The 24191-nt window shown below is 38.9% G+C and overlaps 1 protein-coding gene across 1 annotated transcript in view; it reads left to right on the top strand.

Annotated features, from left to right (window-relative positions):
- Window positions 1-1370: 1370 nt before the first annotated feature.
- LOC124723043 (E3 ubiquitin-protein ligase HERC2) overlaps window positions 1371-24191 on the top strand; it is an 819840-nt gene continuing 797019 nt past the window's right edge. Inside the window, exons 1-3 of the mRNA XM_047248222.1 lie at window positions 1371-1901; window positions 12288-12409; window positions 20932-21149. Of these exons, the coding sequence (XP_047104178.1) occupies window positions 20966-21149 (184 nt within the window). The 5' untranslated portion in view covers window positions 1371-1901; window positions 12288-12409; window positions 20932-20965. The remainder of the gene's footprint in view (window positions 1902-12287; window positions 12410-20931; window positions 21150-24191) is intronic.

Raw genomic sequence — 24191 nt, 5'->3', positions numbered from 1 at the left:
TATATTGTAGCAGCTTAGTTGGTACCAGTGTGGGAAGAAACCTGGACAATAAGGTGCATTCCTAATACACTACAAGCATATGTGGAAGGTTCAGATTTTTGTCCAGATAGTTAGGTTTTTGTAGTTTTTGTTTAGATGCGTTAGTGTTTTCACCCCTTGTTGAAATCAAGTATCTATGCTGCCTTAATGACCTACATCACAGGGCCGTGAACCCTAACGGAGCTTATAACACTGAAATATTATTACCTTCAAGAGTTGCTAATAGTGTTTTGGGAGCTTAGTTCCTTAGAGTCTAAGGCATATTAAGTGTAATTTCCAAGATGAGTATGTAGATTCAGTGTCAACCTTGTCCTGAATTTTGAAAATAAAGACAGTTTTTTATGGGGAGAATGACAGTAATATGCAAATATAATATGATCAGTCAAGCGAAAGGAGACATGATGTTGAGGCTTTTATATAAAAAAAGTACAAGGGCATCATCAGGAGAGCCCCTGCGGAAGAGTTACAGAGCTGTTCTTGTAATCCATATAATAAACAATGTGTCAAATAGGGTGAGCAATAATCCATGACTGTGACTGTGGATGACATTGTGCTTTAGCGTATGGGAAAGTGTTATTGTGTGGCTGTAGGGCAATACAGGGCAACTTAGAATTTCTGTTTGTTGTAATGAATGGCAGCTTGCTCTAAATGTAGAAAAGTATAAGTTAATGGAGACGAGTAGGGAAACAGCCTGTAATGTTTGAATAGAGTATTAATGGTATTCTTGACACATGTATAGGCGTGACAGTGCAAAGCGATGTGAAATGGAACAAGCACATGAGGTCAGTGGTAGGGAAGACAAATGGTCAACTATGGTTTATTGGGAAAATTACAGATTGTGTGTAGGTCATCCATAAAGAAGACTATGTATAGATGCTCTTTACCAAAAGCGCTGTTGAGAAAGTTTAGAGACAGTTATTTGCAACACTAGAACAATTCTTCTGCCACCAATGTGCATCTTACATAAGGACTGCGAAGACGAGAGAAATTAGGGCTTTTACAGAGGCATATAGGCAGTCATTTGCTTCATTAGTGAGTGGAACAGGAAAGGGAATTAGGGTCTAGTGTAGCAGGGGATACAAGCCGTCGGCTTTGGACAATGACGTCACAAGTCGCCAGAGAGCAGTTTACCATTTTCGCTTTTGCTGTTATGTTTCAGTTTCGTTTTTTTACTGATTGCTTAATAAAGTGGATCTGTTTATTCTATCTCGTGAGATTTTTTTTTTTTAAAGCCAAAAAACACTTATCAGCCACTGAAGGGAGCTACAACACTAAGAAGAATCGCGTCTCGATTGGCGACTTGTGACGTCATTGTCCAAAGCCGACGGGTTGTATCCCCTGCTACACTAGTCCCGGGAATTACTATTGGTACAAGGTACCCTCCACCATGCCCAGTATGGTAGCTCTTTATACCATAACTATTTGAATGACAGTCTGGGATGAGCAAAAGCATATTAATGCGTGAGCTACTCTTGCTACTGAACCACTTGACTTTAAACATTTGTTGATGGAAGAGAGAATGCAGACCTTACACTGAAAATTAATACTGGAAGAGTGTAGGCTGAGGGAAGTAATTAGAGTTGTACATCAAGATACACATTATTTATGAGGGTGTCATTATAAAACAGATATTGTTTTATATACGGTTAACTCTTACTTCAATACATCAGTATTTTACTTTCCACAATATTATTGTATCACTTTTTGTACAGCTGAGTGTGCTATAGATAGTATGTCATGTGAAGGAAAGGATATGAAAATGACTTAAATTATTATTTGAAGATGACTCCAGACATGACTTCAAGAAACCACACAATCGAAGAAAGCATTATTAACGAAGATGTGTACCCCAGTAAAAAGAGGTAATTTCAAGTTCATCAGCCTCTTGAAGGAATGTCTTACTGTTTAATAACAGTCTTTACTTTGGCTTAAATTAATTACCACATCAACATAAGTACATTCTGGTGGATATGGCTTGTTTGTCAGTATAATGACCTAATGCATAAAGGAATTACTGTCATTGAATAAGTGTAGGATAAAAATAAAATTGTTTGGTTGCCAAATTATGTTTTAACCTAGTGAATGCTTACTCATTAAGTGTGCACACAGGCTGAAAAAATAAATAGTTAGTATACTACAGACCTAAATTTTTACTTAATGTCTCTTATTGTCTGTGTTTTCCTTGTGTATTTATTTAAAATACATTCCCAACTTGTAATAACCTAATATTTTGTGTTTATTACATACACGAAGTGCTTGTGGTCCCACTATTTGTGATGTTTTAGATTCACTGCAACCAGGTTAGACATAGCTGCTATCACTTGTTTAATTACAAGAACATGTAAATATGGTATGAAGAAATATCTTTGCAACAGTGCAAATACACTGTTAATAGAATAATAAGATAAAAAGGAAGAAGAAACTCATTCATTACCACATTGGGACTGCATACAGAAAGGTTTTTTATTTTTATTTAGTTATTTAAAAAAAAAAATCACTGAATATAATACATTATTTTTGAATCAACAGAAGTGTCCAATTCCACCCGTCTGCATTGACCCGTGACATAATGGTGTTGTGATGTGTGACGCCACTGCAGTGCAGAGTTTTTGAGTTCATTATGTTTGTAGGTGGTGTGTTGTTGCACTTGATCATGCCCTCTGGTGGTGGATGTGGACATGCTGAGTTTAACGTGTAGTATTGGGTTCATTTGAGTTTTAGTTGTCATCGTGCTAATGTGGTTTTGAGTTTAGGTAGTTGGTGTGGTAACGTGGGTTGTGGAAGTGTTTTCAGTGAGGTATTAAGGTTTTTCTTATGTGCTTGGCGTTTTTGTTAGGTCTGATTAGTTTGGTGCGTGTTGTGCGGAAAGAAGTCTAATTTTTTGGTTGCTTTTTTGTTAGCTGTGAATATGACAGTGATTTCACAAGTGTATCATTACATTCTGAAGTGGGTGATGATATGATGTCTGACACACAGTTTCTGCAGATGTTCGGTGTTATTGCTGAATATGTTGGGTATGACCATGGGATATTTGGGTTTTTGAATTGTTGGGGTTTGGTTCCACTTTTCAGAGTTGTAGGTGCTGGTTTTTTGGTATCAATAGCTGCAGTTGAGCTATATAGCTCAAGGGAAATGTCTGATACCTGTGGTTTAATGGTGTGGTGAAATGTTGTACTTTAATTTTTTTACGTTATTTGTTTTTAGATGTTGCGATGTTTTTGTTGTAGCTTGCCCCCATCCTGAACTCCAATTCTTTGCCACACGGGGTAGATGCGTGGTCTAAAATGTGTTTGTCACAGCCCGCACGGCTCTCCCTGTCGAGTGTTCGAGTCCTCCGTTGGGCATGGGTGTGTGTGTTGTCCTTAGCGTAAGTTAGATTAAGTAGCGTGTAAGGTTAGGGATTGATGACTCCGCAGTTTGGTTCCATAAGATCTTACCACAAATTTACAAATTTTTCCCAATTTTCTGCAAATGTCCTGTTAGTTCCATTTTGTTTTGGAGTGAGATGTTATTGTATCATTTTTATTTTTGTCCATGTTTGTTACCATGTGTATGTGACGTCATTGTTGTCATTTTGTATATGCTGGAAGTAGCCATTTACGCCATATCGATGATGTCATGGGTCAAAGTAGATGGTTGGAATCGGATACTTTTGTAATGCTTTATTCTTATATTATTGCTGGAAGAGAATGTGGTTCTGTGTATTTTATTTTGAGTTCAGAAGCAAAGGGCAGTTTTACAGAATAGTGTGTACACTGTGCGTTCCTCTAAAGTAAAATCTAAAAATGAGCTGAAATGATTAAGTTGGCAATTGTGCATGTATGTTGTTTTTGTGTACAAATGGAGTTGATCCTAAATGGCATTAGGGCGTTATAGTAGAAGCTGACAATAACCTTGCTGTGTTGTCAGTAATTTGTCAGCTGTTGCAGATTTTCATAAAAATATGTATTGAAATGGTGGTTGTATGTTATACAATTGTTATTGAAGTATGCTGTGTGACAAGGCACTGTTAATAGGTTTTGAGAGATAAAAAGACATACTGTGTGATAAGATTGATAGCTAACTGAAGAATGACTACCAGATTATCAGACAGAAGCCAGAAAAATCAATTGGACTGGAGGGAAGTAGAGAAGGATAGCTGTGGGCCAAGAACATCATACATCTCATGAATATCTTTTGAACCATATTTTGGTCACTCTTGTCTCCACTCCTTTTCCCCGCCCTTGAAAGTTCAATAATTGCTGTAAACAGGATTGCGCATAAGTGAGTTACTGCTGTTATATTGAACGATAGCAGTTTGTAATAGTGCCTGTAGAGTCAGCATAAATTAATAAACAAAGTCATAGTCAGTGCCATAGTCAGGCAATGAGCATTGGTGGCAGATGCACGAACCCCTAATTACTATCCTTGGAATGCTCCTAGTGGTGGTGGTTGTCATTGTCTTCTTCTGGTCTGAACTGTCAATTGTGTTTCTTGCCATATGGATGACTGATGAATGCTTCTACAGCGTCTGGATGAAGGACAGGAAGAGGGTGAAGTCCTGTGCCGGAACCGTGCCACGGGGAGTATTGATCTTAATGTCCCCATCTGATGGATGGATGGATCATCACCAACATGCACTTACTCCATGAGCTACTGTGGAGGGGTTTGTGGATTAACACAGTGCATTGGTGCAAAATCTGGTGATCAATAACCTCTCCTTCCCTTTTCTGCTAAATATTAGCAATGAACATTTCTTCCACCGCCAGAATTAAAATCGGGAGCCTTCAAGTTGAGTGCTGCTACATAGCTGTGAATTATCAATCTCAGGTACAAAGGTGGTTAATGAACAAAGTAATTTCCAGAAATGTCAGTATAATTGAAGCATTACATACTTTCACAATAGGTTGAATATGTAATACTCTTTATTGCTTGTGTTTGTAGAGTTTTAGCTATGGAAAAAATTTCAACCAGCCTAAATAGATATAAGAAACGTGAATGATAGTTTTCACAATTAACAATTCAACCGTATGTGGATAAGCAATTGGTTTCATGATTAGGCTCATAAGACCCTCCATAAATACTGTAATGAAAAACACACTATATTCTAGGCAAGAGACTAAAAACAGCAGTTCGCACAATTACATACACAGGTTGATTCACAAAGATATGCAGATATTTAATATGTTATTCTACGAGTAAAACTAAAGAAAAAAGTTAATATAAACATAGGTCCGCAAATGTTTAGTTACGGAGTTATGGTTGATAAAAGATTTCTGTCGAAATTTAGCAACTTCGCTACTATGAAGGTTAAAGTAAAGCACTATTTCCATTTATTTTGTTGTTACTGGTCTGGTGAATGTAGTAAAATATGTCCCAGACGTATACCTGCAATAGTTTTCCAGAACAATGAGAGAAGCAAAGATTATTATACAAGTAAATTCGTTTACTTTCCATTAAGAATATAGAAATGCTTGTCATTGTTGGTAACCATTAGTGAGTTGTTTCAGTCATTTCATAACCTTGAAACAAGTTAGTTTTCTGTATTGTTCAGTGAAAGAACATAACAACAACAGTGTATTTAAGTGAAACCACATAGTAACTGTTGTAATTTGTAGATTATTTATGAAATAGGGCTGCTATTCAAATTTACGACGGAGGAATACGCTGATATGGTGTTTATTTATGGCTAATGTGATGGTAATGCTACGGCTGCAGTTAATGAATATCATTTACATTATCCAACTCAGAGTATTCTGAATGCACGAGCCATTAGCAGAGTATTTTGAATGTTATGAGAGACAGGTTCTCTACCTAGCATTCATAATTAGTACAAGCACCCAATACTTTAAGTGAGCCCGCTTACCAGTACATGATGTATCTCTCAACGAATAGGCATTTCACAATGTAAGGAAGTACAAAATAATATGTATCCTTACCATAAACAAAAAGTGCATCATTTACATCTGGGAGATCCTGCCCTTCACTTGGAGTTGTGCAACTGGTTAAACACTAATCAGTGGTTACATAAATACATTTTATTTACTGATATGGCACAGTTTACTCAAGATGGTATAAACAATTTACATAACGAGCACGTATGGTCTGAAGCAAACCCACATGCAACAGTGCAACGCAATTTCCAACAGCGATTTAGCATAAATGTTTGGTATTGTTTAATCAACACACACTTTATTGGACATCCATCTGGCGAGATGTACTTACAATTCCTTCAAGAAGAAATGCCCCACTTTCTCCAAGATGTTCTGCTTGCTACGTGATTGCAAATGTATTTTCAACCTGATGGTGCGCCTCCAAATTTCACCAACACTGTTACTACACATTTAAAGGAACATTTTCCCCAGAAATGGATTGGTCATGGTGCTACACTTCTGTGGCCACCCAGATTGCCCGCTTTTACACGAATGGATTTTTGTGTATGGGGCTGGGTGAAAGACATATTTTATGAGGACAAAGTCAGTACATGTGAGGCATTACTTCTTGGCATTATGAATGCAATAGACAAAATTAAGAACAACCCTGTGGAACTGAAACGAGCAACAAAATCTGTTCATACATGTGTAGCTAAATGCATTGAACTCAGTGGAGACATTTGTGAACATTTATTGTGAATGTATTGTGAAATTGTATGTACACTGTACAACTTCCTTAATGCTGAGCTTTGTTTAATACAAATCCATTTGTGCTATGGTATTAATAAAAGCAGATTATCTGACACATTCATACGGTTTCACAAGTCAGTCTTGATCACACAAATTTCTTACACTTTATTACCGGTTTTGGCATACTGCCATCCTCAGATGATTAAAATATTCTGATGTAAATCATCGTCAAGTTAAACATGTGAGTACATGGTATATACATACCAGAATATTTTAATTATCTGAGGATAGCAGTGTGCCGAAACCGGTAATAAATTATAAGAAATCTGTGTGATCAAGACGGACTTGTGAAAATAGATTGTGGACTCATTTACAGACTTTATGTCTTCAATTAATACATACAGTTTTTGTTAATGTTATTACCGTCATTTTTCCAAAATTAAATTCCCTAAAACTTGTGTTGAAAATTTTGTGCAATTGTCTGGAATTTAAAAAACAAATTGGGCCAAACAGTTAATGAATTAAAATTTTTATGAAATTATGTCTTTGCTTCTCTGGATGGTTTGGAAAACTACTACAGATACACATCTGGGACATGTTTTATTAGATTCACAAGATCAATAACAACAAAATAAATGGAAGTCGTGCTTTGCTTTAACCTCGTACAGTTTCATGATGACTTCATACTAGTCAAGTTGCTAAATTTCAGGCAAAATCTTTTATTAGCTGTAATTTCATAACTAAACATTTGCGGACCTATGTGTATATGAACTTTTTCCTTTAGTTTTACTTTTAGAATAACATATTAAAATATTTGCATATCTTCGTGAATCACCCTGTATCTGCAGAAAGAATAAAAGGAAGTTAGGTGTGGATGGTAGTTATAAAGTTTTAATTAAAACAGTGAGAAAGTTGGTGTGATGAATGGTAGCTGGCTCTTACGATACAGCATCAGTAGTGTCCTGCTAGACAATGTCACGTCATTTAAATATCTGGGCATAATGTTGCGAAGCGATATGAAATGGAACAAGCATGTGAAGATTGTGATAGGGAAGGCAGGTGATTAACTTTGGTTTATTGGGAGAATTTTAGGAAAGTATAGTTCATCTATAAAGTAGACAACATGTAGGGTGCTAATGCTACTATTCTGGAGTACTATATGAGCATTTGGGATCCGCACCAGGTCAGATTAAAAGAAGACATTGAAGCAGTGCAGAGGTGAGCTACTGGATTTGTTACTGGTAGGTTCGATTAGTGTGCAAATGCTACAGGTAAGCTTCGGGAGCTGAAGTGGGAATCCCTGGAGGGAGGAAAACACTCATTTCGAAGAACACTGCTGAGAAAGTTCAGAGAACTGGCATTTGAAGCTGACTGCAGAACAATTGTACATACATTCTGCATGAGGACCACAAAAATAAGATATGAGAAATTAGGGCTCATATGGAGGCATATAGACAGTCATTTTTCCCTTGCTTTGTCTGTGAGTGGAACAGGAAAGGAAATGAGTAGTAGTTGTGCAGGGTACCCTCTGCAATGCACCATATGGTATCTAGATGCAGATGTAGAAAAATAGACTTACACAATGAATTTTGTTTGGTTGTTTGCACTATGTCTTCAGTGCTGGTACACATTGAAATCCCCATGCCTCAGTACTGAAGCGAGTTGCTGGAGAAGCTGAAACTAAATATCACAGCCCATACCCATTTTATCACAGTAACGAAAAGTTAATTACGTGACTTTATTTTTTATGTAATTAATTAATTCATTTTTGAAGTGATGATTAAAACTGTATGACCTCCTCATCTTGTTTAGCTAATTGTGAAACAAAATTGTCCTTAAGAAGTTTGGATAGGGTGACCACTGTAATTTTTAAAGTGTTACCTGACTGAGAGTTTATAATGTGCTTGCTTACCGTGTTATGTAACTAGTTAGATCTTAGTATTATGAAGAAGAGTTCCAAAAAAATCTCTAGCGATGCACTGTTGTACAACTGTAAATGTGCTGCTGATGTGTGAAATCTGTAGCCTTCTGCTCTCTCTTCACTAGGCATGATAGAGTATTCGACTGCACTTTATATCTCAGGGGCCCCAGTCAGACAAATTGCATTGCAATAAGTCTTTCATAGCGGCAGTTAGGTCTATTAATATTCACTCATGACCAATATAACTAGTGAGAACTCTGTTCCAGAGAGAACACTTCTGTTGCTGTGGCAAACTGAGCTCTCTAAAGTGTTATATGCATATTGTGTTGATGTGACATTCGAGTGCGTGATTGACATTGAGGTCAGACCATGAGTGTTGGAAGAATGAGACACTTTATCTCCAAGGCTGTGTAGGCCATGGCTGTTTCACATTCCATCAGATCAAGTGTGTACTGTGAGTATCTTGCTTTGGGGAACATTGATGACACCAATCATTTGGTCATCAATGTATTCATGACAATCGTCACTGTCACTTATTATGAATTTTAACAACAGACAGATGAACCATAGTGCAATAATTCACTCATGAATGTGATGGCAGACAACATGTTAACCACTATAGCAGCCAGAACTAACAATTTGCTGTGGGGTACAGAAACTGCCGCTTCACATGTGGCCGGCCGCTGTGGCTGAGCGGTTCTAGGTGCTTCAGTCTGGAACCGCACTGCTGGCACGGTCGCAGGTTGAAATCCTGCCTGGAGCATTGATGTGTGTGATGTCCTTAGGTTAGTTAGGTTTAAGTAGTTCTAAGTTTGGGGGACTGATGGATGACCTCAGATGTTAAGTTTGAGCTTCACATGTGGACATTTGTTTACCACATTGCACAGGGCATAAAAATTACTATTACCATAGGAACATTACCACTGGATGCTCACAGCATGGCGAAACATCACCTGGACTCTTGAGAATTGTGATACACATTAGTACGTCCTGGGGATGGGGTACGAGTACATTGAGAACACTGTGAGGCGATGCATCCCACTTGTGAAGAGGGCAACGTTCAGGTGGGTGGTCAGGTTATTCTCATGTGGATGTTTTGTGTGGGATGGAAAGAGGCCTCTGATATGACTGTCATTGTCTCTCACCAGTGAATTACCTGGGAATGTACTTTCCCAATGTGTGTGTGTGTGTGTGTGTGTGTGTGTGTGTGTGTGTGTGTGTGTAGATCAACCTGTAGGTCAGTGCCCATTGCCCTTGAATTGTGTGTGAATAGTTTGAGGCGCACTAGCCCTGAAGGTGCTTGTGTGTCATGACACGCTGCTGCTGTCATCAGGGCAGAAGGATTGCTATATACTCGTAGGTAGGTGAATCTAATTTAGTTGGTAATAACTGTTGTTTTAAACTTTAAACTACATTAGTAAAACTCAGCAACTGTAGTTTTGATTAATTCTTTCATGGTTAGTGTGGATGAAGTTTAAATAGCTCACCCAGTGCTACTATTAAGCCACACCATACTGAATTTGGGTTGGAAAGAAACATTTTCTGTAAAGGGTAATAGTAATGACTACAACTAGGTTTTAAATTCAGTACAGTGCATCACTAATGAGAATAATGGCGAAACATATTTGGTAGACACAAATAAAAAATTCAGTTGCAAAAGATGGATTTTTTTGAATTATATGGTATAGCATTATTCAAGTAGCAACAGAGAACAAATGGCTGCAAAATTGACAGTATTAATGAGATTAACTGCTGGAAGACTTTGGTTGTAGAATAATTTGTTTCTTATATCATTGAGACTACATAACCGCACATTTGTTAGATCAGTTGTAACTATAAATCCAAGTGACAAAACTCTTTCCATAGTAAATTATTTATAATCCCCACTAAGATACTCCTCTCTCTCTCTCTCTCTCTCTCTCTCTCTCTCTCTCTCTCTCTCTCACACACACACACACACACACACACACACACACACACACACACACACGCGCATGCATGCAAAGAGCATGACTACCAAAACTGATATTTTGGTTGCCTTTAGTTTTGTTCCTTAATTTCTGGTGTACGTTGTAATTTTTATCATCAACAGTTTATTGTAATAATCATGGATAACAGATGTTATTTTCCTGTTATAACTTACCTGCTAGCTGATTCTTTCCGTTGTGTTTACATATTAAATTTAATGGTATCCATACGTAAGATATTTAACCATGAAGAGTTCATCATTTTGTTATCTTGGTTTCTTACGAGCTATTACACAGAGTATTTCAGTTTGTAATATTGTGCGAGTTTTGTCCAGATGATGTATACACACTGGTATCCAAAATTAAAACAACAAACTGCTACTTCCGTGTCCCGTGTCTAATTCACGATACAGTCATACAAACAGTCAACTGATGTCGTTAAGATCATGTTCTGCACAGAAGATGGCATTCTGATCAAAGAGCAACCACACCAGCAATAACTTCAGGGCACCTATCAAGTGTGGCAGTGTGTGCAGGATAGTCCCACATCCACAATCACTGTGTGCACAGTCGCAGACGGTGCAGTATGGCACAAAGAAGACACCTACAGACTTTCTGCTGTGGAGGGCCATATAAATAATGAAAGATGGAGAGTAGCAAACTGATATGGCCTAATGGCTTAATGTGAATCATTCTGTTTCTCAGATGAGGTGACAGTTTACAGAGACTGAAACTGTATCCCAGAGACCAGGACAAGGCCGACCATGTGTGACATCAGAAAGAGTGGACCATTATTTGGCTCTAAGGGCACAATGGTGACACCTTAGTACTGCACTGCAACTGGCATCTGACCGTGCAACATCCACTGCATGTGTTGTATCGAGGCAATCGGTGTACAGAAGGCTTCAACAGAGTGGCCTTTATTGTCAAAGACCTGCTGCCTGTTTACCTCTGGTGTATCTTCACACAAGGGAATGTCTATAGAATGGAGCTGTTGATGTGCCACCTGTCTGGTCGAATGGTGGGCCAATGTTCTTTTCACAGATGAGTCCCGATGTGGTCTGGAGAGTGATTCTAGACAAGTTCGCATTTGGAGGGCACGTGGAACACTTGACCACTCAAACACTTCTTTATGAAATTGTACGGGTGAATCAGCAAGATTTAACAGATGTCAGACACCATGAGGAGATCTTGGGATCCATTGTGCAGTTGTTGCAAGGTACTGTGGGCCCAGACTTTGTATTGATGGACGATAACACTTGACCTCATAGAGCATGGGTGGTTGATGTTTTCTTGGAAATGGGAGATACTGCACGCATGACATGGCCTGCTTGCTTTCCCAGTTTGATGACATCATTCACAGCATATCTTGTCGTCGTCAGGGCTGTATTGGTGCCAGAGGTGGTCATAACCCATACTGAGCACATTAATCAGTTGTCAGAATATGTGTGCAAATCCATTAAGTTGGGAAACAGTGAATAACATTTTTGTCTACCATTATATATGTTGCAGTTGATTACATTCTGTATTCTTTGCATTGTTTCTACTTTACTATCACCTGTTGTACTATTTTGTGGCAAAATAAATGCAACCCTGCAAAGTTTCTGTTTGTTGCTTTAATTTTGGACACCAGTGTAGATTGCACTGTGGAATAATTAAATTTTTTTCGCTGCTCTATACTTTCTATCTGTTCAAATAAAGTGGTGGTTTCATATTTGCGATATCTTATTTTTTCCTCCAACTGTTTGTATGTCACAGGTTCGCACCACATCCAGAAATGAATGAAAAATTAGAAGAATTATGGTCATTTAATTGGTCTCCTACCCTGTGCACCATTTGCACATTTTTGAACTTCTGTTAATAATTACTGACTTTAACAGGTAAATAATTTTTGGAGTAAATTTTTACTAATTTTGTAATTATGTTCTTTGGCTCTGTCTTTGACTGACCGAAAAATGTATTGATTAACATTTTAAACTGTATGACTGATGCATCAGTTACAAGCATTCACATGTATAATTACAGGGCACTTGCAAGATATAAATTTATGCTATCTAGACACAAGTAATACTCAAATTTTTATCTGATGAAGATGCCATTAGAAAGATAGGTCACCTGACGAGGAATATATGGCAGTGTGTTGACGGAAGTGTATTGGTGTGGGGGATATGTGTTTGATGGAACTCAGCTTTCTGACAGAGGAAAACCATAAAATGAGAGATTTGATAAGAAAGTTACAAACAAGACAAATTTTGTAAGAAGTGGTCTCTCTCTCTCTCTCTCTCTCTCTCTCTCTCTCTCTCTCTAGGTCTTGTGTTTGTGTTCTATCATCTGTGTAATTTCTCAGTTAGACAGCAAGTTGTAATTGTTACTCCTTCCAGTATTTTTATTCTACCCAAGACTTTGCATTATCATTTGTAAAAATGGGAAAGATCAACTGTTTATTGTAATGATCATGGATGACAGCTGTTATTTTCAGTTGATTGTTTTGTTATTTTCTCACTATACTGTTGTTAGATAGTACTTGCAAAATATTCTTAGCTGCCCTTAATACACCAGTGACTCTAAATAGTCTGCTAAGTGCTGATTATCTGCAACTTTTCTTGAAGTTAAAAAAGTTGTTTCACAACCTGTGACGCTGTCACGAATAAAACAATGACCCGTATATACAATAAGTTTCCTTTAATTTACGTCTATGGTCACAAATTTTTTGTTAACAGATTACCTGTTTTGGTGTATAATGACCATCACAGATCTGTTTTATAAAAACAAAGTCCTAATGTACTGCGGCCATAGTGGCATCGTCAAATGTTAAATGCAGAATCAGCACCAGCATCCTCAAGTATATATAAATAACATCATATGCCCGAGTCATGTTGTCAGTAGCACTGACTTTGTTTGTATAAAACAGATCTGATGATGGTCATTATAGACCGAAACCGATAATCTGTTAACAAAAAGTTTGTGACCATAGACATAAATTAAAGGAAACTTAAAAGTTGTTTCCTTAGCAGTAGTTGGATTAAATAGGATCCATGAGTGTAAACTGTATTGATGGATGTAGAAGCACCTCAGATGGCAGTATGTGTGTGCTACCTTGAAAAATGTACATTAAAGTTTTTGTTGGGTAGATTCCTCACTTGAAAATAAAGGTGTCTGAGCTTAGATTCAAGGCGAGCAGAGAATGAAAGAATAATGCTTGTGAAAAGAAAAATGTAACTTTGTTGTCACACAAAATAACTAAAATAAATGTGGACTGTGTGAGGGTGCATGTTCGCAAAATCAAAATCTGCTGGATTACATTCAGTTCGGTGTTGTTCCACCATGTGCATTATAATCTGCTTAGATCCTGCTTGGAATGCTGTCGACTAGGTGGCTGAGATATTTCTGCTCAAACCTGTCCCAATGTTCAGTGAGGGCCTTCCTGAGATGTCACACAGTATGTGTAAGAGGAGGTGCAGGAAGAGGAGGTGTGCTGCAGTGACACACTGTAAATTTCAACTGGTCCCATGTGTCGTGTTGGGTTCATGTCATCAGATACTGCAGGCCATTCCAATCTACATCTACACTTCACAAGCCACTTTGTTGTGTGTGATGAGAGTACTTTGTGTACCACAGTCACTTCTTCCCTTTCCTGCTCCAATCGCAAATAGTTCATGGGAAAAACAATTTGCTGGTAAGCCTCCGTGTGGGCTCGAATCTATCTAATTTTATCTTCATGGGCTTTTCATGAGATGTACATAGGAGGAAGCAATATATTTGTTCCTCTTCTAGGAATGTACAGTCTTGCAATTTTACCAGTAAACCGTAGACTGCCTCCCTTGCAGTGTTTGCCACTACCATTGGAATTGGTTGATCATCTCCATGATGCATTCATGCATACTAAATGAACATGTAACAGACCATGCACCATGCTGCTCTTCTTTGGATTGTACCTATTTCCTCTATCAATCCTGTGTGGAATGGATCCCAAACTGATCAGCAGTATTTGAGTACTGGTTGGATATGGGTTTTGTAAGCTACCTGCTTTGTTGCTGGACTATATTTCCTAAGGATTCTTCCAACGAATCTCAGTCTGGCATCTGCCTTTTTTGTGATTAGTTTCATGTGGTTGTTACACTTTAAATAGCTCCATACGCGTACTCCTAGATATTTTATGGAAGTAAATGCTTCCGGTGATGGTACTGCAATTGTGTAATCATCCAGTAATGGGTCTTTGTGTCTACTTATACTCAGTACACTACATTTATGTTAAGGGTCACTTGCCACCCCTGCACCAAGTATTGATCCTCTGCAGCTGTTCCTGAATTTTGCTACCATTGTCAAGCATTGCAACTTCTCTGTATACAACAGCATCCTCTGTGAAAAGCCTCAGAGATCTTCCAGTGTTGTCTATAATTTCATTCATATGTATTATGCAAAGTAACAGACCTATAACATACCCATGGGGTACATCTGAAGTAACTTTTACATCCGAAGACTTCTTTCCATTCAGAATAACATGCTGTCTTCTGTTTGGTAGAAGCTCTTCAGTGCAGTCACACAGTTGGTCAAATATTCCATATTTTGTTCATTAGGCAGCAGTGTGGGGCTGTATTGAATGCCTTCTGGAAGTTGAGGAACATTGTATCTATCTGTGCTCATGTATCTATTGCTTTCTGGGTCTCATGGACGAACAGGGCAAGTTAGGTCCCACACGATCATTGTTGTTGGAGCCCATGTTGATTTCTACAGTGGAGGTTTCGGTCTCCAGAAATGTCATAATATGCAAGCATAAAACATGTTCTAAAATTCTACCACTGACGGATGTCAGAGATATAGGCCTATAGTTTTTTGTGTTTGTTCAACAACCCTTCTTGAAAACAGGAATGATCTGTGCTTTTTTCCCATCATCAGGAACCCTTTGTTCCACAAGAGACCTATGGCCCACTGCTGCTAGAAGAGGGGAAGTTCTTTCGCATACTCTATGTAGAACTGTATTGGTATCCTGTCAGATCCAGTGGCCATCCCTCTGTTGAGTGATTTCAGATGCTCTTTTGTTATTCATGCAATGATTTAAATGAGGTACTACTATGCAGACTTCCTTTGTGAAACAGTTTTGGAAAAACACAATTAGTATTTCAGCTTGTTCTGTGTTGTCCTCTGTTTCAATGCCATTATGGTCAGAGTGTATCTGGACAGATGGCTGTGGTCTGCTTACTGATCTAACATGAGACTGAAACTTTTTAGGATTTTCTGTCCAACAGTCAACAGAATTTTACTTTGGAATTTGTTGAACACTTCACGCATGTGTCTCTTTATGCTAATTTTGCCTTGATTTAATTTTTGTTTGTATGTGAGGCTTTGGCTTTGCCTAAATTTGTGTGAAGCTCGCTCTGCTTTCATAGCAGTTACCTGACACGGCTGTGAGACTGTGGTGGGTCTTTTCTATCCTCACAACTTTACTTGGCATGTAAGTGCTTAAAGTGTATTGTACAATGCCCTTGACCTTTGTTCTTTGATACTCAACATTGTTTGGGGGGCATGAAATTTTCATGCTAACTGCTCAGGTAATCTGAAATACGTGTCTTATCACTCTTGTTAAGCAGAAGGTGCTTCCTACCTTTCTTTGTATTCCTATTTACAGCTGTATTCAGTGATGCTGTAACAGCCTAATGATCACTGATTCCCTGTTCTGTGCTAACTGAGTTGAAAGGTTTGGGTCTGTTTACCACCAACAGATCTCTATGTTATTACCGTCACGAGTGAGTTCTGTGACTAACTGCTCCAGGTAATTTTCAGATAAGGCGTTGAAAACAGTTTCACATGATTCCCTGTCCCTTCTAACTGCCCTACTGATTTGAGTCCCACAGTCTATAGCTGGAAAGTTAAAATATCCATCTAAAACTGTAACACAACCAGTAAATTTACTCAAAATATTCTCCAAGTTCCCCGCAAATGTTCCACCATATCTACTGCCGAGGGAGTCTATAAAAGCATCTGAAGACTATGTTTGACCCACATTTAATGCTTGTTTTCACCGAAATTATTTCACGCTCCGAATCTCTGCTAATCTCACTAGATACTATTGTACTTTTTATGCCCATAAACACACCTCTACCTCCAGCATTCAATTTATCTTTGCAAGGTACATTCCGATCAGAATTTAGTATTTCATTGCTGTTGACATCTGTTTTCAGCTAGCTTTCTGTGCCAAGTACTATTAGGGCATTGTGATCATTTATAAGTGAGGCTAGTTCCACGACCTTTCTATAGATGCTCCTGCTGTTAAATAATAATATATTAACAAACTGCTACAAAGAATGCTACCCTTTCCTGAGTTGGACACACCTTGTCTGGCATGTGGAGAGATTTCTCTATTTTTAAAAAACTAGCATGTGCATGCCATGTTTACTCTGCTACCCTAGTTGCCACTTCCTGTGCATAGTGCATGCCTGACCTAACAAGGGGGAGGGAGGGTCCTACAATTCTCCACCCAATAGCAAAGGTCAAGAAATTGACGTGCAAGATTGTTACAGAATCATCTGAGCCTCTGGTTTAAACCTTCCACTTGACTTTGAACTAGAGGACCATGATCAGTTCTGAGAAGAGTGCTTCAAAATGATAGCTTTCCGTCCACACCCCAGTTGAGGCTAACTGTCTTCACCAAATCTGCCAGCTGCCTGTAAGAACCAAGGATGGGCTTTGAACTCGGGAGGCAGGTACCATTTGTGCCTACATGAGTCATGAGTGGCAGCTGGGTGCAACCATAATACTCATTTTCTGCTGGCAGAACCTCTTCCACATCTCGTATGGGATTTGCAGCAAGCATACAGAGTGGATACAGGCCACTATATCCCTGAGAGGCAAGCACACAGAGTGGATACTGGTCGATATGCCCCTGAGAGGCAAGCACACAGAATGGATACTGGTTGTTATATCCCTGAGAGGCTCCATCATCTTCCTAACGTTGGAGCTCCCAGTAACAAGCAATCCCACCCTCTGTGCGTATCCAAACCTCTCAGAAAGATTGGCCACAGGCCCAACAGGTGAGGTTGTGTCATGCTGGTTCAGATGTACTTTCAGCAGTAGGCAGTACCTCAAACCTGTTTTTAAGGTTTGTGACTGGTAATCACTCTTGCCTTCCACCCAGAGATTCATGACCCCCACCACTGTTCACCAATCACTGTCAGGTAAGTGTCGACCAATCAAGAGGTGGGAATTGAAATGAGCAGCAGTATCAGAGATCTCAGATGATGCTGTAGACTCCAGAGGTGCCAAAGCAGTTGTAGTAGGTGCCCTGACACCAGTGCACCTCAGGACAGAAGCATGAGGCCTTTCGACCATGACCACCAAAGCTTACAGCTGTTTAAGGACAGTGCCCAATTTCTGCTACGTCTGTACACAATGGGCACAGTCCCTATCCATCTTTAATCAATTTCTGTGTCTATCACAGGTACTGTAACATTAACCCAAGAAGTTAATCTCATTCAATACAGAGATTGAAAAATACACAAACTCTTACAACAAAATAAGTAGCACTACTAGAACAGCTAAATAAACAGTTACTGTTCAGTTTTACACAGAAGCACGTAAGATTGCCACTAAACTAAACACTGTATACAATCTGTACAAACAAGAAGCTGCTGCTGCTGCTGCTGAACTCTGCTCTGACCTGAGACTGAAGGTCTACTTTCATTTGATTCCTGTCTACAAAAGGAAGGTGTTTGAGATGGATGTGGTGTGTTTGTGTGTTCCTCTGTTGCACACTGGGCTTTCATAATCCTAAGTCGATCCATTCACTGGAAGCCTTGCAGTGTGTTGGCTCATGTAGTGATACAGAGTTGCTCTAGTATCCTAATTCTTCCCTTATAACCATAATTAAACGTTATCACAGTGTCACAAACAACCAGGCATAGAGTTTTCATTCCTACAAAAACATTTTTTGGTATGCAGGTCCAAATGACATTATTGAAAGACTCATTTGGGTTTTGTGTTCGACCATGGAGAAATTTGGAATGGAGGTCAGGATGAGCTAACTCTTGGATTTAATAGCTTCCATCACTGCAAATGGTATGCTATTTTTATACCTAAATTATTACTCTGTACCCACCACCTGAGCTTTGTGGTATTTCCACCGTGATTCAACACCAGGTAGGCAAAGACCAGGTATACGTGTATCACCAGTGGATAATTTGTAGAAAAATGTGGCCTAAACTGCTCTTTTCATCCCTTGTAGGTCATGTGTACTGTTTCTTATTGCCATTCCATTATATTGCTGGAGTTCATCAATGTTTTTGTCTGTAAATCTTCCTTTACCTCTTAACACGAACAGTAACATGAATTCAAGGAATAAATAGGTGGAAACCACAGCCTTCTAGTTTGAATAGTTCCATAGATAGAGATACTTAAAGAAGTCAGTGCAGAATGACTGGATTTTCTTACCATTGCACTATTACCTTTGAAATAGTAAAAACTACACTTCCAAGTGGAATTAATCAACAAATGATGCATCAAATTACTCAGGAGAGATCAAATATTATTAAGAGATATGATCGGAAAATGTCACTTTTTGACCAATTTCACAACATTGCCACTTTTTGACCACTTTCACAACATTGACACTTTTTGACCAATTTAACAACATTTACTCCCCTTAAGTGTTATGCGTTTCAAAATTTCATCATCAGGGTGAGAATTAAAATCAAACTTTAATACAGAGCTCATGAAAGTGAGCACGTAGACTGAATACAATACAAATCTTATCTCATGTAGGCATATTGACAGTGTCATTGTCTATTTGAATAGAACCGGTGCCAAACTATTCAAATAGACAACGGCACTGTCAAACATGTCTACATGAGATGAGCTTTATATTGCATTCAGTTTATGTGCTCACTTTTGTGAGCTTTGTATTAAATTTTGATTTCAGCCTGATAATGAAATTTTGAAACACTTAATAAAGAATTGTGCGATCAAGACCTTTCTATATTTCAAAGTTGTTCCAAATCTGAATTGTTGCCTGCCTCTACCATAGTTTCTCTATCAGGTAATGGGAATTACCAAAATAGATGTTATACAGTGCTAGTGTGTGTCAGTCAGAGTTTACAGTCTCAGTCAGTGCGTACTGTTAGTAGGTATTCATGTCTCATGAACTTTTGCATCTTAGCTGATATGTTACTTGAAGTGGGGTATGTTTTCAGATTGATTAAAGAGCTGAGTCTCAGCTGCTCAAAAAATCTTAACCATAATACATTTACAAGTGTGGATGAGCAGTCCATCTTGCTGAAACTGGATTACATCTTATGGAGATCTTTCAGCAATATGGAGATACTGATTAGTACTGACAGTACTCTCAATATGATGTAGCACAAAACAGAAACCTTACTACTTCACACTGTTGTTGGCACTGCATGGTTCAAACTGGGCTTTGTGATGTGTGTACACATGTAGTGCCCCAGTTCTTCTCACATAAAAATTGACTTTTCATAGAACCTCTCTCCAGTCTTTCCATAAAATACAGAAAAAGCATGGCATACTTATTGGGCTGTAACCCACGGACTGGAGTTAAAGTTTGGAGGATCACTGCTGTTATATACAGGTCCTTCTATGTGCGATTGTTGCTAGTTAAGTGTTTTCCTCCCCTTTTAAAACATGCTGCAAACTATTGCATGCAGTCTGCTCAAGTCATCCAATTTTCATTACCTTGTGAACAAGACATATATTGTTCCAGGTGTGATGTTCTGTCCTACAACAGCTTGCTGCACTGAATGGCCACCCCGTAAAAATCCTGCAGTCCTGTCCTTGATTCAATGTGCTGTGTGCTGTGCTGCATTTCTGTGGCTTTGGTTAGTTCACAAATGTGTCTGCAGTGTGTCATCTTTCATGAAGTCTGTGTGAGGCCCCATCGATGCTACAACCCACATAACTCACTGTTTCTGTCTATCAGGCTACATTGTTGTATGAGCTTTTTAAACAAGAAATGTGATACTTTGGGTAAGGCTTATATGAGTCAAAATGATCTCTAAAGTTGTGACGTACTTGATAAGCCTTTAATTATGAAAGCCACAGGCAACAGAAAAGGGTGACAAATACATCTGCATGCTAAAACTGTAATATGTTTTAAGATTTACATTTGGCTTGAAGTGTAGTTTCTGTAAATATTTACATTAATTGAGGTAATGCATGTTGTAATGTCAGTAACATGAAGAGCATTTAAATGGGTTATATGAATTTTGATATTCTTGGTCAGTGCTATAGGCCCCATACAAATGAAGCTATGAAGAATGGTGGTTTCAGAGTTCTGTTCTCCAATGTTTCATTTGAAATTAAATACTGAATTCAGATTGTGTTATACTGTGTAACTTCATATTCTGTTAAAATTTAATGTGTGGTATGATTTATAATTAACTACATTTTACAGATATTGCCTTCTGATTTGGTTCCAAGCAAGTGAGATGATGGATGTTATATTTCGAACACAAGGCCGCTTGGATAACAAGTGGCTTAAAACTGACCTACAACAAGCATTTACTCCCGAAGGTCTCTCCCAGCTGTGGAATGAGCTCATTAAGGATGGTGAGGTGGCTGGCTCTTTCAGTGATGGACTGCTCAACTCTGTTGGTGTCATGGCTAGAAAAGGCAAGTTTTTTTTATAAATAAAGTATCTACAACATTTGACTTTTATGTGTAATTAATTTCTAATACTCAGACTATATAGTCATGCAACAACAAATGGAAAAATTAATGTTTGAGGGTATTATGTGAATTTCAGCAAAGCAATTTATATTGGAAAAATCCAGATTTGTTTGTGTTGCAACATTTATCAACATTGCAGTGTTGAAATATTACTGTAATGCCAATACAACTCCCATGTGTGACTACTATACCACTCGATCCCAGCTAGGACATGTTTTCAACATCTTGGGAATCCATTTGGTGGAAGCCAGAATCACAGTATGTGAATGTTCCTGCAGAACGCAGGGCTTTCAAGTATTCAAACTAGGAAATGTTATTCTGGCAATCTACTCTCCATAAGATAAGGAGCTCACAATGTGCAAACCAAGCTGTTATTTGAGTTTTTGGCAATAAACAGTGAGTAAATTAATTTCAGATTCCGTCACCAGCAGGCCTTAACACACTTAAAAAAAGTAATCAGTTCTATTGTCACATTGAACTCTAAAATATCTGTTTTGCTAACACTATTTCCACTTTTAACCTCAAGTGAAATGAAGTAGTCTCAATATTTATGGAGATAAACTTACTGGACAAAATATTAGTCCCCCCCTCCCCCCTCCTTTTAAAAAAGACCACACTGGTTGCTTTGGAGTGCTGTAGATGGTATGGAACTGGTACTGGTCATCATATGACCCTCCACCACTGGCACGTATGCGCCAGTCCGTTCTGTGGAATCAGAGCACTAAGATGGATTGACATGGAGGCATAACAGAATGACACAAATAAGCTGTAGTGTTTGGAAATTCCCATGACAACACTGTGAATGAAATCAATAGATTTGTTGGTGTTTCTTAACCAATAGGGACTGAAGTTGCATTTCACATCTTGTTGTTGAGAATCAGTTTTAAACCTGATAAGAATGGCTGCTGTTGGTGAATGCAGGTCCACCTCGACCGAATTCCACATGAACACTTTGGAGGGAACTGCACATATGGACATTTGGAGTCAGGTATCGTGTGAATGGCCATTGCTCACAGAAGAACGCATTCTTGCACATCTTAAATGGCCAAACAACACAGAAATCGCACCGTAACTGATTGTAGGTGTGTTGTGTGGTCCAGCAAGTTGCAGTTTTGCCTCTTTACAAATGTTACGGGGCATAAAGTGCACTGATGACCCCATGAGACGTTTAACCCCAGTGTGTGGATAGTGTAATTCAGCCTGCTGATGTTTCTGTAATGTTTTGAGGGTGTTATTTGGACTATTACATGGACCAGCTCATTCGGGTTACCACAAATATGAACCAGAATGTTTATTTCAATATGATGAGCATCCAGGTGTTACCCTTTCTTCTGTAGCTTCATGGTGAGTTTGCTCAGGACACTCATCTCTTCCAAGATGACAGTAGTTGTGTTCAAAGGGCTGAATGCATACATTCCTGATTTAATGAACTCTGAGCCACTGCATTTCAAATAACTCATTAAATCCCCAATCTCAATAATAATTTTTTGTCCAGTGTGCTGATGAGGAAGATGTAGTTTAAAACATGTGACATTTGAAAATGTGGGATTTTAGAAGAGACAAGGAAGGTAATTTGTAAATCCAAGATAAGGGAAGCTCAGACTGCTAACAGATCTGATACTATTGTACAATTGTTTTTATTTCTGGTCAGCGATCACAGTAATATTCTTTTAATTGTGATTAGTTTTGACTTACAGTTTCTGAAGATGGCCAGTGTATGTCCGAAACTGGTCATGAATATAATTGTATTTCTGTGTTTGTATCTAGCACAAATAAAAAGAACTGTACAGTTTGTCTATCACTTTTCTCCATGAACATTTGTTCCCTGAATAGCTGCAACTAAGATTAATTAGGTAGTAAGAGATCCAAATAATGATGAAACACACATTTTGGGGAAAAGGACCACATAAATAATTCCAAACTATAAAAACATGAATGATTTAGGAGTGAAGGAGACCACTTACTGAATGATAGAGTGATTGAGTCATCAACAGACGCACAGAAATGAATGAAAACTTGCCAGCTCTCGGATGAGTGTGTGCAGCTACACTGTGCAAGTAAACAATACTGGGATTGCAGTTTGGTAGTGATCAGTAGTGAAGTCTTGTCATGTGCAGTGGGTAGAGGGAGAAAGAGGCGAAGATTGGGAGGAGGGGTTGGGAAGGGGCAAATGGCAGCTTGGAGTGAGGTGGTAAGTGTGGGGGATAGGAATGTGGGAGGGAGAAGCAGCAGTTACACAGAATAGGAATGCAGCTCACGGACACGGGCCAGCAAGTTGTTGCAGCGCACTGTTATGACATGGAGGAATTATTGTGAGGGAGTGACAGGACAGAGGAAGGGGAGAGTTTTGGGTAGGGGGCATGGGTACATTGGTTTAACACAGATTGAACCCAGGAGGATTCCAGGAGTGAAGGATGTGTTAGAAGGATGACTCTCATCTGCATAATTTAGGAAACATGGCACTGGAGGGAAGAATCTAGATGGCACGGGTTGTGAAGCAGCCATTGGACTGGACCATATTATGCTGAGCAGCATGTTCCACTATTTGGTAGTCAACTCTGTTCACCACAGTTTGGTGGTGGCCATTCATTTCTATGGACAGCTGGTTGGTGACTATACCCACATAAATGTTGTGCAGGAATTGCAGCAGAGCTGATATGTGACATGGCTGCTTTCACAGGTGGCCTTGCCTCTGATGGGATAGGATAGCCTGTGACACAACTAGACTTGGATGTCCTGGATGGTATAGGGGCAGACCAAGATGTTGTTTGCATTGGGTGCACGACAGAATACCACTTTGGAAGGGTGAGAAGGATCGTGAGTAGGCTGTGTCTCCTTCCTGGGCATCATGATAGTTAATTGAAGTCCTGGTGAACCACGTGGTTCCAGGGTGGTATTGGGTGATGCCTGTCTGGATAGCGATGCATGTTAAAGTGCCTGCTTCTGGGACAGAGAGGTGCACTGTGCCTGGTTCGAATCTGCCCA

The sequence above is a fragment of the Schistocerca piceifrons genome, chromosome X, assembly GCF_021461385.2.
Source record: "Schistocerca piceifrons isolate TAMUIC-IGC-003096 chromosome X, iqSchPice1.1, whole genome shotgun sequence".
In the NCBI taxonomy this organism is placed as follows: Eukaryota; Metazoa; Arthropoda; class Insecta; order Orthoptera; family Acrididae; genus Schistocerca; species Schistocerca piceifrons.
The sequence above is the reverse complement of the archived record's forward strand: the minus strand, read 5'-3'. Positions and strand labels throughout refer to the sequence as shown.